The sequence below is a fragment of the Melopsittacus undulatus genome, chromosome 5 (assembly GCF_012275295.1).
Source record: "Melopsittacus undulatus isolate bMelUnd1 chromosome 5, bMelUnd1.mat.Z, whole genome shotgun sequence".
NCBI lineage: Eukaryota > Metazoa > Chordata > Aves > Psittaciformes > Psittaculidae > Melopsittacus > Melopsittacus undulatus.
This window is the reverse complement of record NC_047531.1, coordinates 20,845,633-20,861,202: the sequence shown is the minus strand read 5'-3', so window position 1 is coordinate 20,861,202 and position 15,570 is coordinate 20,845,633. Positions and strand designations below refer to the sequence as shown.

At 37.2% G+C, this 15,570-nt stretch overlaps 1 protein-coding gene across 2 annotated transcripts in view; it reads left to right on the top strand.

Moving 5' to 3' along the window:
- Nucleotides 1–15,570, top strand: part of GRM8 (glutamate metabotropic receptor 8) — a 349,602-nt gene that overhangs the window by 155,254 nt on the left and 178,778 nt on the right. For both annotated transcript variants that reach the window (XM_031046301.2, XM_005146095.4), the window contains exons 3-5: nt 3,568–3,703; nt 4,173–4,327; nt 5,558–5,695. In XM_031046301.2, coding sequence (XP_030902161.2) covers nt 3,568–3,703; nt 4,173–4,327; nt 5,558–5,695 — 429 coding nt within the window. The remainder of the gene's footprint in view (nt 1–3,567; nt 3,704–4,172; nt 4,328–5,557; nt 5,696–15,570) is intronic.

Sequence of the window (15,570 nt, the reverse complement as noted above, 5' to 3'; positions counted from 1 at the left end):
ACACCATTTTGAATGAAAACAGCTTTTTAGATGGTGCAGTTTTTCACTGGTTGATATCCATTCCACACAGATTCTAGATGGCTCTACATAGTGTATTATATATGTGCATTTTGTAATATTTGCATGTGAGTTTTATATGGAAAGATTTTTTTTTTTTCCTAAGGGCCATCGCATGAATAAGAATGGTTAAAAAATGCACTCTCAAAATTAATGAGGTAACAAATTATTCCTTTATGTATTTTTTTTTTTTAGGATCTGTGTTATTTTCTGTGCCTGAATTACTCTGGGGACAGTTGAGAGCTTTGAATTAGCTTTCATTTTTTATTTTTTGAACAGTGAATTGCTGATTGTTAAATATACAGGATATCTGCTAAATATTTATCATTCATTTCATCACTGTTACTTGAGAAAGAGGTTGCAGTAAAGGACTTTCTGAGTATCTATCACAATAGCTTAATAGCAATTCAGAAAATTGGCTAAAGATTTTCATAGTACAGTGTCCATCTTTTTATTACTATATTGTCAAAGATACCCGGTGGATATGAGGGTCACCTTCTATACAGTCTCATCTGTTATTGTTGGCAAATTAGCTGTGCATGATGGGGAGCCAGCTTGTTCATAAAAATGTGATCAAATGTGTTGCCAGAAAAAGGCATTATATTCAATTTTAAAATAAGAGTAATTTATTTATATCTTTATACTATTTATAGATTATAAAGAAAAATGTACAAACAATTTTTGCTAGAAATAGAAGGTTTACTGAGTTGCAAATATAATTTCTTTCATGTAAAGCAGACAAGAATTCAGGATAAATCTATACTGTCGTATGCATCTTTCAATCTTATAAAATAATAATGTAACATCCCAAGAAATTGGTGTATAGCTGAAAAGGGATATGTTTGCCTGTGACTAAAGCTGGCTGATTGAATTTGAAAGTAGTTATTTTTATACTGGCAGTTGATAATTCCATGCTTCACTTATGCCATGTATAAACTTGATTCCAACTTAGGATCTGCCTGTGCAAACAGCTATTGAGGTCAATGAAATTCTGTGAAAGCAGAACAAAATCTGATAATTAATCCCCAGAATTTTCTAAATATTACATAGAATAGAATAGAACAGAACTATTTCAGTTGGAAGGAACCTACAGTGATCATCTAGTCCCACTGCCTGACTAGTTCAGGGCTGACCTGGTTAAAGCATGTCATTAAAGGCATTGTCCAAATGCCTCTTGGACACTGAGGAGCATAGGGCAGCTTTGAACAATTCTTACTTATTCTTTGAGTAAAATAAACAAAAAAAGGCTTCATAAAAACCTTTATTTTGTTTGGCCTTGGCCTGTTGATCGAGCCTGTCCAGATCCCTCTGCAGAGCCTTCTTCCCTTCCAGCAGATCAACACTCCTGCCCAACTTGATGTCATCTGAAAATTTCCTACGAATGCACTCAACTCCTCACCCAGATCATTGATAAAGATATGAATGCCATTCACTGCCACTCGCTGGGCCTCAGCATCCAGCCAGTATTTTATCCAGCGAAGCATACACCTGTCCAAGCTATGAGCATGCAATTTCTCCAGGAGAATGCCATGGGAAATGGCTTTACTAAAGTCTGTGTAGACAACATTCACAGCCTTTTTCTCATTCAATAAGAGTTCCCTTGTCATAGAAAGATATCAGGTTAGTCAAACAGGACTTGCCTTTCATAAACTCATGCTGACTGGGCCACATCACTAGCTTGTTCTGTATGTGCCACATGATAGCATTCAAAAAAATCTTCTCCATAAGCTTCCCAGACACTGAAGTCAGGCTGGCAGGCCTGTGGTTTTCTAGATGCTCCTTCCAGCCCTTCCTGTAGATGGGCATCATATTCACTAACCTCTAGTCAACTGGGACCTGCCCAGTTAACCAGGACAGCTGGTAAATGATGTAAAGTGGCTTGGTGAGCACTTCCATCATCTCCCTCAGTCCCTTTGGGTGGATCCCATCCAGACCCATAGATCTATGTGTGTCCAAGTGGTGTAGCAGGTCTCTGAGCCCCTTGGATTATGAGACTTCATTCTAATCCTTGTCCCTGTCTTCCACCTCAGGGGTTTGGGAACCCAGAGAAATCTGATCTTACTATTAAAGACTGAAGCAAAGAAGACATTAAGTGTATCAACCTAATTTGTGAAGTATTTTGGAAAAACAGAAGGTTGACATTTTAATAGGGAGAACAAAACTGTTGAGAAATTTGGAAAGCCATCTATATACAACACAGCCATCTAACAGTGTTTACTTGTCTAATTACCTTTAATGCATAAACATGTATATGCACCAAATAATCTTGTATATCAGAAAATAAATACCAGCATTCATTAAAGATATAGCAGCTCTTTTAAAATACATTCTTTATCTTACTTACACTGAAGGTAATCTTCAGTATAGAAGTATTAGATGCACAGATGCAGAAGTATTATTTGCTTTACTCTGTCTAGTAATGTTGCTTTTTGTTAAAAGCAAACATGTTCTCATTTTCTTCGTTTTTCTCATTTTTATGAATGATTAGATTCTCCATAAGAGGGTCTTACTTTTCGGAATAACAACAAACAAGAGCAAATTTTGGTGGAAGTTAGATGTACCAATACAAATCAGGCAACAGTTCTTAAAGAAAAAAGAATTAAAATAAGCAAATTAGAAACAATCATAAAGAGATGATGTATGGTATAGGAAGTTGGTGCCAATCTGAACTCAGTGCTTCATGAAACAGGCTCAAGGAATTTCTTTCTTTATATGCCTGAATATAGATAACTGTGGTAAACAGGAAGTGGAGAGAGATTCCCCTGCACCAGTACATAAAAGCCATTAGAAATCACCAAATAGAAATTTGTCCCATTTTCAAAGACAGGTAAAACGTAGAGATTCCATTTAGCACTTTCTTCCTTGTGTCAGGAAGAGACATAATTTCTGAGTTTGTGTTCATTTGCTGATCAGTAATTTAGAATATTCAATGAGAACCGTAAACCTCTTAAATAATTAAGACAACTTAATTAGGGATGTCATAATAACAATTAGAAGTTGTATGTATAAGAGAACATTTTACATTCTCTATTTGATTCTGTAACCACAGCACTTATTGCTAACCTTTTACTCTCTGTTGAAAAAACAGAGGTGTGTGATAGTTCCCAATACTGAAGAGCCACATTATGAATGTAAGCTAACCTTCAAATTGTGTCTCCATGGCTAAATGCAATCATGTGGCAAGGTTAGGTTCTTAGCTCTTATAAGCTGAGGTAGGTTTGTGAAACTCAGTGCAGCTGAGCCAGAGTTCGGTGCTTTATGATCTGTCTCAAAATGTTTAGGATTTTATATAAGTAAAGTAGCAGCTGAGTTGTACTCTTTAATGCAGCATTAACTGTGTCAGTTTGTACAGTGTCATTTAAAAAAAAAACCCATAGATAATATAACTTTTGGTTGTGCTGCTGTATTTCAGATTAACACCTTATTTTCTTTACCTGCCCGGTTATGGATTATCTAAAGTGTGGCTATTTAGCAAGTTAATTTTTTTTTCCTCCTTTTGATTTTTCTCAGGAGGTGTTTGCATTGCTCAGTCACTCAAAATCCCTCGGGAACCAAGACCAGGAGAATTTGAAAAGATCATCAAGCGCTTGTTGGAAACTCCAAATGCCCGAGCGATCATCATGTTTGCTAATGAAGATGATATTAGGTGCCTGTTTCCTTATTTTATGTGTTGAAGATGTATCTCTTCACAGAGATGCTCAATTGGATGGTGCAGAATAGAGTAAAGCAGGAGTTTCAGATTCAATTCTATGTTAAAATTCTTGTAAATCTGGTGCTGAGTCAAAATTATAGTGTTCTGATCCTTCATTCTGTGGAGATTTAACCTGTTCCTAGTTCCCAAGAGTGCAGCTCCAATAGATTACTATTTGGTGACTGAAAAGGAAGAAACCAATAAGAATGCTAGAAAAATATGACTAAAGGTTAAACAAATTAATTTGGACAGTACTGTATCTTCAGTTAACTACAGCTGGTTTTGAATATGCTTTAGACTGTGAAAACTGTTGACTAATTGGTTAGTATAAGATTAATTATAGATAGCCACTGTTAATGGTGCAGATTCTCAAATTTTTTGTAAATGCAGTTTGTTTAATTAAACATTTGTTGTGTCTTTGCAGGCGTATACTGGAAGCAGCCAAAAAAGCTAATCAGTCTGGACATTTCCTCTGGATTGGCTCAGATAGTTGGGGGTCAAAAATTTCACCAGTTCAGCAGCAGGAAGAGATTGCGGAAGGAGCAGTAACCATTCTGCCCAAAAGAACCTCAATAGATGGTAGGAATGCACATGGCAAAAAAAAACCCCTCATTTTCTGAGTGTTCAAGCACCCTTGCTCTCTTAAAAAAAGAAAAAAATAAGTAAAATCATGTAGTCCTTGATTACGGGGAAATCAGGGGAAACTTTCTAAGTAAGTAACTTGAGTTGGCCTGAGCCAATATTCATTTAATATCACTGTTGAGATGAGGAGATGATGAATCTGCAATTAGGTAATCTTACCATTGTCCAATAATGAGAGCATGTGTGGTGAAGAGCTTCTTATCCACAGTCTAGTGGTTCTTCAGGAGAAAAACGGAGAATATTTGGTGGATGATATAAGTCAGCTCATTCTTTTGGGAGGAGATCAATCTAGACTCTGCTTTCTTCTCCTAAATTTACTTTAAGAGGCCACCATATTAACAAAGTTTCTGATTTAGTGGATAAAGTGGAGGTTGTTGGTTTGAATCACCTTATTCCCAGGAGGGTACTGAATGCAGTAACATCTCTGACTGTCTAGGTAAGTGCCCTAAACTGGTAAATGATTAGAAAAACTGGACACTATTGATGCTAGTTGGAGAATTTAGCCACATGGACATGTTTATAAAGAGCTTAATCCAGATGGTATGTGTTAGTCATTATTTCATTATGGCTGCTGGGTTGTAGGGGTAAGGCTGGTGCAAAATCTGATCAGGTTTAAACAGGAATCTTTATTTTCTCAACTGGGGTCATTACATATATAAATAGAAACATAATTTTAGATTTTCTGGAAGCTTTCTGGTTCAATGGAGAGTTTCACAGTGATTTTAGGTGACTTTCAAATTAAATTTATTTGGATCACAGTCTTTAACTAAGTAGTGATTATAGTCTGTCTAATTTCTTGTAGGCATCCAATTCTTTATTTCTGTCATCTGTATATTAAAAATTAAGATATCTCCCCAACTATCTGCATTTTTTTTTTGTGATAAAATTCTCCTGGAGCTTTAGAGACCCTTTAAGTGCTGTAGGTACTTGAAAAAAAATCTTGTTCTACAGCAAATATGGGATAATAAAAAATGCACTATTTTTCTAACCCTTAGATACTACTATGCTTATAAAAATATCTTATTATAGTAGTATGTACCTAAAGTTTTTTCCTGTGTTGATATTTATGCAACATTTGTTATTGTCTTTATATAACTCTTTTAATGCTGTATTCTATTTTAATGTTGTATTATATTTTAATGCTTCTTTCACTTCTCTTAAATGTAGGATTCGATAGATATTTTCGGAGCCGAACACTTGCTAACAATCGAAGAAATGTCTGGTTTGCAGAATTTTGGGAGGAGAACTTTGGATGCAAGTTAGGATCACATGGAAAAAGAAATAGCAACATCAAGAAATGCACAGGTAACTGTGAAAATACAACATTATCTATAAATTTACAAAAGTGCAGGAAAAGAATTGCTTTCTTCTCTGCACTCTTGTGGATCCCTTCAATTCCCCAATATATATTACTGTGTTGAAGAAAAGTGTGACAATTTTTTTCAAACCTGAAGAAAATATCATGGAAAATGTTTAATAAAGTTTGTAGTTAGTTAATACGCACAGATTCCACAAATGAAAGTACAGATTTTGTTAAGGACCTGTGGCTATGGTTCAATTTCCATTCATGTTTACAATGGCCTCCTCCCTCACCCCATCTATAGCTGTTGATATGATTGGGCTTTTTAGTGAATAGTGTATCATAGTAATTCTCATACTGTTATCCCTGAATTTTATGCAGAGAAAATTAAATTCCTGTTTGAACTACTGAGGTCTTGATGATAGGTCAAGTCATGAACTCCTTATTTAGCTTACAAACTGTGAGTGAGAGTGGAGTAAAAGGCAAATCAATACATTCTTATTACTTGTCCTCACACAAAAAAGAACAGGATTCTGTACTGTATTATGAAGCTTAAAGTGTCTATGAAGTTAAATCAAAAACTATGTAACTTCCACTGGTGTTCTCAAAGCAGGCCTGCTTGCTCAGGCATCATACCCAGACACAAAGCTAATATAATAGCTGCATCAGTAGCTTTGAGTTTCATCTCCCCTGTGAGATATTGGCTTTTTGCTGTCCCTTGCAAAGTTACCTTTAGTCTTCTGTGGCTATAGCAGACTGTTACTTTTTGTGTAGATAGTTTTTTCCTAAGGTCAGGGCTCCCAGTGTCATTTCCTTAGCTACTGCCAGTACCTCCAGCACTATTGGCAGAGACCATTTCTGTGACTAGATACAGCAGCAACATCCAGTTTCTACACTACACACATAAGTCGATGATGTTCCTTGATTTTCCCAACAGTGTTTTCTTACACTAAATAATATCTTCCATGTGGCATGTGAGTGTTTTATTCACTTATTGCTCCAAGATTTCTGGATAGTTGATGGCATGCAGCCTTTGTTATGGGTGTGCCTTTCCAAGATCTCTGCAAACAAATCTTCACACCAGCACCCCACTTCTGGGTTTGTCAAACATACTGTGCTGTCTCCAAGTGCATGCATCATTAGTTCTGCACTTCCTGAACTATCTGATTTATTGGATGTGTACTGTCCCATTCAGTCAAAGACTTACTGCACTGGGACTTGCAATGCACAGTTATGTCTCATACTGAAGTATGAAAGCCATGCATGCACTCTCATTTAAACAACGATGTGCTGTCTTCTGCCTTTTACAACATATGCCAAAGGAAAAAGAAAAAAAAAAAAGAAAAGAGGGTGTTACTCAGTTCCTCACTGGGCTAAATGATAGTTTATTTCTCTAATCCTTTACTCTTTGGCCTTGATTAATATAGCAGCAAGTCATGGCTGGGTAGTTATCCATATCTGGGAAGGGATTATTTTGTTTTTACTATTTTAAGTGGAAAATAGATGCTTTTTTTAAGTTTTTCAGGTGGAATGAGTTGTGTGTGTGCTGTAGTTTAGGAAGCAATAAATGTTACTGCAGATGGTTATATGGCTTATCTCAGTCTCATCACATCTGTCAAACTGAATTATCAAGTGAAAAGTAGTGTATAAAATGTATATGCCGTATCTTGCTAGAGTCAAAGTAATTTGCAATTTGAAATGGTTATCTGTGTATTTTAAAAACAAAACTATGGTATGCTCTCTCTTCCTGAAAACAGAAAAATAAACATGTTTTCTGCACCCAGAATGTTAGCATTGTAACAAGGGATGGAACAAAGGTGTGGGCAGTCTCATATAAAAGTTGCATATGCATTTTCACTTGCAGGAAAAAAAATGAATTCTTTTGCAAACAAGGGTACCTACAAGTGATATAGGACCCTTGACTAAAACCACTTGAAGGTAGGTTAGTATAATAGGAAAAGCATTTGGGCAGCAGCAGACCTGAAACAAGGTGATGATTTATCATGATCCCTTTGTTTACCTAATTCAAATATAAAGGGTTGGATAACAAAAATCACCAAAATGTTTTGCTTTTAAGTAAGTTTATTCAAGAGATGAGGGTGGAAATTTGAAATAAACCTCCAGTGGTTTAAGGAGAAATGCTAGGTGGAGAATGGGGAATGACACACACACACTTTCTACCCCAAACCCACAGTCTAGACCTAGAGAATTGCAAATGGTATCTTGACTCACCCCAGTTCATTTGACATGGCCTCCTCTGCACAAAACAGAGGCAGCAATGAAATCCTGGCTGGTAATTCATATTACCACTCTCAAAGCGGACAACTATGTGTGCTAAAGATTAAAGAGGGGAATATCGAACCCATGGATTTCTGCCTTCATGGTCAAGTCTGCTCAAAATAATAGTGGTAAATAAATAAAAATAAAAGTAAAAAAATAAATAAAAAGAACCCCTGTATAATAAGGATATGGGATCTGCTACATTTAATTGTTTATAACTTAATATTGAAGACTTTGATTCTTGGCCCACTCCAGTTGTCAGTTTTCCTTCCACTGGGTTTTCTCTGTACTTTTTCAGAATCTATTCCCATCTCTAGTTCAGGACTTAGTTCAAGACTGAACTTGAAAATACTATTTATCCTGATTTTCCCGTATTTTTTCTGGGCACTGCAGATAAGATCCTTTTTGTCTTTTGATCATGAGCCCAGTTTGTGTATCTTGTCAATAGCCAGTGATACACTGAAAGAAATCCAATAGCTTGAGTTACAGCCTTAATCTGAAAACCTTCCTCTCCAAAGATATTAAAAGACAAAGTTTTCTCAGGCTTGAGATATATTTTATTAGGCATTCCTGTTTTTCTTAGCTAGAAGGTACTTGAATCTTTTTCTCATATGATATTTGTAATTCCCAACAACAAAACCAATAGCCCTGCTCTCTGTTTTGAATTATCTACTCATAGCTTTAAACTTTACTACCTACAGTCAGGATGCAGTCTCAAGCACTTATTTTTCCCTATGAACATATTAGAAAATGCAAAAAAAATATTTCTCTATTTTCCTTTCTATGTGAAAATCAACAGACTTTTTAGCACTGAAAGTCCTGAAAGGGATTTCCTCTCCTTCAAAGATAAGAATTACGCAAGGACATAAGCCTTCCTACCCCTTCTGTTCTTGTACATTATTGATTATTATAGTTTAGTGTTGTAATGGCTGAAAGAGTTCATGTAAAGAAATCTGCTTTTTAAAAAACTGTTTAAAAAGACTGTTTATTTGTGATAGCTGTTGCTTCTTTTCCTAGAAGAATTAGTGATTCAAAAATATGTAAAAAGATGGGTTTTTTTTTAGTTTGCTTGATCATTTGCTTTCTGATTTTTTCCGGCTTACAGAGAGCAATGATTCACCTAAACTTTGAAAAAGTAATTATTTTGTCCTTATTGATTTACAACTGGCTCTGTGTGTTTCTGAGTATGAGTGTACACTGATCAAATCATCAAGATTAAAATAGATCATTGAAAAATATTAGAGTTTTTTTGTTTCAACCTTTCTGGAATTAAAAACAAAATATCAGATTGGGCCATTACCTCAGTAAACATTAAACAATAATTCAGTGGCTGCCTACAAATATTTTTAGTCAGGAAGGGGACAGGCATTTTAAGAGAAAACTCATTTGTCTTTACTACAACAAAATGGAAAAGAATGGAACACTACAAGGATCGAACTGTCTGTAGAGGTTACAATGTCTCACTTTACACTATCAGTCAAGGTGCAGGTTTTCTGTATTCAGTAAAAATATCTTTAGGAAGACATGAATGTTTCAGGGATCTTCAACAGTCTTTATTTAGCACTGGAATCACTTTGTGGGAATGAAAAGTGAGGAGATGCAAAGCTTTCCGTTCAGCCCTGTGTCTGAAGATAATCGTAAAGACAAAGACAGCAATCATGCTTTTCATTTATTTAAGAGGAAGGGGTTGCACCATGGCTGTGGGAGATGACAGAGATGGTATGCCTCTTGCTGTACTGAAAATTTAGATCCTGGAGAAATTTTCCATACCCTCATGTTGTGGACTGACCAGATTTATTCCTAGTGTTGTGCTGTTAACTCCAGCTCTTGGTTGTTATTGATTCTCAGTACCACGTTAGAGTAGGTTTCTAGACCTTGTGTTTCTTAAGAAATGTACAAAAGTATGAATACAAATATTTGAAAATGAAACAAAGATATCCCAGAGTATGCTTTTTAAAATTACATTGAACTGGGGGGCTGACCATCTGCACCATCACTCTTTCAGAAGACCAAAACACAGTTATAGAAAGCAGCATTAATGATGAAGAGTTGAGAAAGAAGGGTAAGAATTAATTGAAATGTACTCAGCCTTGTTTCCATTAAACTCACAGAACATTAATATTCGATTTCATTCTAACAAAAAAATGCTGAAGAATTCCTCTTTACTTATATATTTATGCATACACTTGTACATATTTGGTTTCTTGCATAAGCAGAGCAAAATATAACATGAAGTAAAGTTTTTTATACTCTCATGTTTTAATGTGTAACATTGTAGTCTCATATTCAAATCTGACTTAAGAAAATATAGTTTAATTGAGATTTGTTCTGGATTTTCCCATAGCATGCCTTCAGGTCATGTATTTATCATAGTATTTACAGTCTTCAAAGAGCAAAAGGTGGCTTTTTAATAAAACCCTAACAAAAACCTTAATAAAAGGTCCTTCATGTGCACCCCTATGACAGTAGTTTCCCTTATTTTTTTATGGTTAACATTTTAACTACTCTGCAAACCTAATCAGCTTTTTAACTGGCTTTAGTGACTGCACTGCTAAAAATAAAGATGGAAAAGTTTCCAAAAGCATATAGAGACCTGTGTAAATTAGTCTAATTTCCATTTTCTCCGTCAAACAGAACTCTTTGTTTCACTGAAAAAAATCACAGTACTGTGAAACAGACATCATGCATACCTAGGAACTTTACAGATATATTATTATTTTGGGTTTTTTTTCTTAACCTATTTGAAAATAAAATTCACCTAAAAATATTAATAGAAAGGAGATTTACTCATATGTATATACAGCCACATTTTGAAAAATTTTCAGAACAAATTGAGTTCAGTAGCAGAAAGGGAATATTGCAGAGGTACAATGTATTGCTATTTAGCTTGAGTAATGGTTCTATTAGTATAAAATCACTCCTACGTAGTCTTCTACTCTTGATGAGACCTAAAGAGTTAAAAAAAAAGAAATTAGCATAGGTGCAGTGGAGACACATGGTGAGTTGTACCACAATTCCAAAAAGGCACTAAGGCTCATGAGGAAATATTTGCAAGCACACATCATTGCTTTTTGTGCAATTTGTGTGTTGTGACCAATATGCTTAGGCATGAGAGGTAAAAAGGTCAACTCTTATTTTTTCTCTTCTTTTGCTGTTCTTTGTCATTTTGTTGATTCCCATTTGAAGTATCTTATAGATACATTGCAGAAGGATTATTGACTTATTTTTACTATTTATAAAATGTCTATTGCTTGTTTGTGTAAGTACAGCAATTCTATGTAAGGATCACAGTAGTCTACAGCGTGATAAACAGGAGTGAAGCTGACTATTGAATCTTTGCTACTCATCACATCAACTGGCCACAAAAAAAATGAGTAGTATTTGTCATAGTCTAAGCTGTTTCTTACTCTGCTTTGGACATTACCGCAGAACTATGAAAACTGTGCGTTACAGGTAGCTGCACTGCACTAGTCTCATGCTGACTCTAATGTAGCATTAAATCAAACTGCATCATGTGTCATTAAATAATATATGGAGCCAGACAGCATTCACTTTTGGTTTTAGGACAATAGATCATGTCCCAGGTGGCACTAAAACATCTTCCAATAAGCTAAATGAATTTTAATCCCTGTATTATGGTATACCATAGGCCATAAATTCACCATTTTTTGCAGATTTTGTCTGATTCCCAATTTAAAAAAAGTGGGTAGTCAATTCCAAAGAAATAGTTGATGTCTGAGAATACTTAGTGATGTTCTTCCAAATGGTTCAGCAAGACTGAAATGCAGACTTTCTTGTGCTATACATCAGGTCAGAATGTTTAGATCAAGTTTCTCCTCATAGTGGAGAACTGGCAGGCATAAACCCTGCTGTCTTTCTGCTGCCAGTGACTGATAGACTGGTAAGTGGCACCATACCATACCTTAAGGTATATTTGATCAAAATATTCACACTCAGTTGTCTTACAGAGACCCAGTTCTGGCTTGTATTCCAGACACTACAGAAATTCAAAAGTTTTAAGTTTAATAGTATTTTATTCTAGTAACTGCTAAGGTGCATAGATATTACTCAGTATGTCTGAGAGCTGTCAAATCAGGCGACCTAACATTTGCCCCCATTCACTGATTTGATCTCTTCATTTCATTTGCTGCCATCCACTTCATTGCCTCACCAATTTTTAGTATTTCTAGATCTCTTTATAATATATCCAGTGGAATATAATTTCTCAACCCTGTTGTCAAAGCTTAGATTCACCTACAAAACATCTCACTTAAAATTTTTTTTTATTCTAATTTGAAGAAGAAATTGCTGATATACTCCATTGAGGTCTTTGTTTCTCTACAGTTTTATTCAGAAATAGGAATTTGAGTCTTGTATTCTATCAGAAAATGTATCAGTTTTAGATTTATACTGTTTTACAGAGTTATGAGTCATATTCCACTGCACGGTCATTTAACTAGAGTATCTTGCCATTTCAGATTTGATACACTTGCTGCCAAGTTGGAATACTTCTAATACACATATGCATGAGCACATGTGTGGATGTGTTTGCTTGCAATTTATGAATCCAGGAATTCTTATTCCAGCTCAGAACCTTTGCAAGAATGGCATATCCTAGTGAATGAATTGTTGCTTTTTGTGAACTCTGGATATAACCTTTTCAGTTGTAGCCTCAGAAAACTAGTAACCAATATTACTTATGATGTAACTTAGATGTCACACATGTAAGAACATCATCTGTACACAGTCCTTGCTCCTGAAAGATAGCAGTAAGTTACTCTGTCATTTCCAGTACAGGCCCAACCACTTTGGACACATGCTATTAAAATGGGAAAGTTGATAGTGCCATTGTGTCATGATTTAAGCTCAGCCAGCAATCCAGAAACACGCAGCTGTTTAGCTCATTCCTCCCCACCTGGCCCCCTTCCTCCCCCTGCTCCCAGAGGGATGGGGAGGAGAATAAAAAGAATGTAGCTCCCACAGGTTGAGATAAGAAGTACAGTAACTAAGGTATAACACAAACCACTACTGCTGCAACCAATAATAATAATGATAAGGGAAATAACAAGAGAAGAGAATACAATACCTCACCACCCATCGATACCCAGCCCAACCCAGCAGTGAAGTAGCCCTTCCAGATAACAACTCAGTTTACATCCTGGGCATGACGTGCTGTGGTATGGAAAATCAATTTGATCAGTTTGGGTCAGGTGTCCTGTCTCTGATTCCTCCCAGCTTCCCCTCCTCCCTGGCAGAACATGGGGTTCATAAAGTCCTTGGTCAGAGCGAACATTACAGAGCAGCAACTAAAAACATCTGTATTATCAGTGCTGTTCCCAGGCTGAAAGTCGAAAACAGCACTGCACCAGCTACTAAGAAGGAGAAAACTGACTGCTACTGCTGAACCCAGAACACATTGTTTCATCAGTCTGCTTTCCTAGTTTGTCACAAACAGACCCTTTCTGTGAAAGACATGTTATGTATAAACCTGAGTCCCAGGTATCCTTTTTCAGGTAGAAAAAAATATTTGCTGTTTTTGATTCTAAGCAATGTTCTTGTGATTATGCCTGTGAGAGGACTGGAAGAACTGTTTTAATTTTGTATGTACATTATCTATACCAGTATTCAATCTTAAACATTTTATACATATGTATATTTGGCTTGCACACATGGTACCTGACTAGATGCTTTATTAGAGTACAAGTAGTACAATGAAAAATAGTCTAAGTCTTCAAAAAGGACCATTAGCTGCACAGTTTTCAATGTCCTTGGATGTGGTCAGACAAGCTAATCTGCTCTTTTTAATCTTGTAGAAGGTTACTCATCCTTCAGACCTGTTGACCACTGTCCAGACACTCTAGCACTGTCTGTGAACTACCCTGACTGAGAACTTTGAAGATGAAATTTCATCACCCAAATCAGTAGCAGGCATGTTATTTTGGTTAAAAATATTTTTCAATATTAGTAAGCAGTGGTTCATAGTAAATTTTTTAACTATTCTGTTGTGTGATGGGGGACACCAGTTGGGTGGAGAAAAAGGTAATTTTGTGAGGTACCTTTCTCCCCAGTCAGGCCAGGTGCTCTGAGACCATGTCTATGTTATTAAACAGTGCACCTCTGCAGAGCAAGGCAGAGCTGAGCATCTGAGGTCCTCACTATACTTGTTTCAAGGAATTTAATTCAGGTTAGTTTGGTATTTTGAGCTGGAGAGCCGTAGCTGTATACCTGGCATTCATACTATGGTTTCATAGAATCATAGAATAGTTTGGGTTGGAAGGGACCTTCAAAGGTCATTTAGTCCAGCCGTGTGCAGTGAGCAGGGACACCTTCCACTAGTTCAGGTTGCCCAGAACCACATCCAACCTGGCCTTGAATGTCTCCAGGGATGGTGCATCCACAACCTCTCTGGGCAACCTGTGTCAGTATTTTTAACACCCTCATTGTGAAAAATTTTTTTGTCACATATGGTTTGGACAGGGGTGGAGCAGTTGATGTCACCTACCTGGACTTGTGCAAAGCGTTTGACACTGTCCCACACGACATCCTTGTCTCTAAATTGGAGTGTCATCAATTTGATAGGTGGACCACTGGGTGGATAAAGAACTGGCTGGATGGTCGCACTCAAAGAGTTGTGGTCAACGGTTCAATGTCCGGCTGGAGATCAGTAACGAGTGGTGTCCCTCAGGGATCGGTGTTGGGACCAGTCTTGTTTAATATCTTTGTCAGTGACATAAATAATGGAATTGAGTGTGCCCTCAGCAAGTTTGCCGATGACACCAAGCTGTGTGGTTCTGTTGATACGCTAGAGGGAAGGAATGCCATTCAGAGGGACCTTGACACACTTGTGAGTTGGGCTGATGCCAACCTCATGAAGTTTAACCATGACAAGTGCAAGATCCTACACCTGGGTCGGAGCAATCCCAGGCACAGCTACAGGTTGGGCAAAAAGGAAATTCATGGTAGTCCTGCGGAGAAGGAATTGGGGGTGTTGGTCAATGAGAAAATGAATATGAGCCAGCTTCAGTGTGTGCTTGCAGCCCAGAAAGCCAACCATATCCTGGGCTGCATCAAAAGGAGAGTGACCAGCAGGTCGAAGGAGGTGATCCTGCCCCTCTACTCTGCTCTTGTGAGACCTCACTTGGAGTATTGTGTGCAGTTCTGGTGTCCTCAACATAAAAAGGACATGGAACTGATGGAACAAGTCCAGAGGAGGGCCACGAGGATGATCAGGGGACTGGAGCACCTCCCATATGAAGACAGGCTGCGCAAGTTGGGGCTGTTTAGCCTGGAGAAGAGAAGGCTGCTTGGAGACCTCATAGCAGCCTTCCAGTATCTGAAGGGGGCCTACAGGGATGCTGGTGACGGACTATTCGTTAGGGACTGTAGTGATAGGACCAGGGGTTGAAACTTAAACAGCAGAGGTTTAGACTGGATATAAGGAAGAAATTCTTTACTGTGAGGGTGGTGAGGTACTGGAATGGGTTGCCCAGGGAGGTTGTGAATGCTCCATCCCTGGCAGTGTTCAAGACCAGGTTGGATGAAGCCTTGGGTGATATGGTTTAGTGTGAGGTGTCCCTGCCCATGGCAGGGGGGTTGGAAC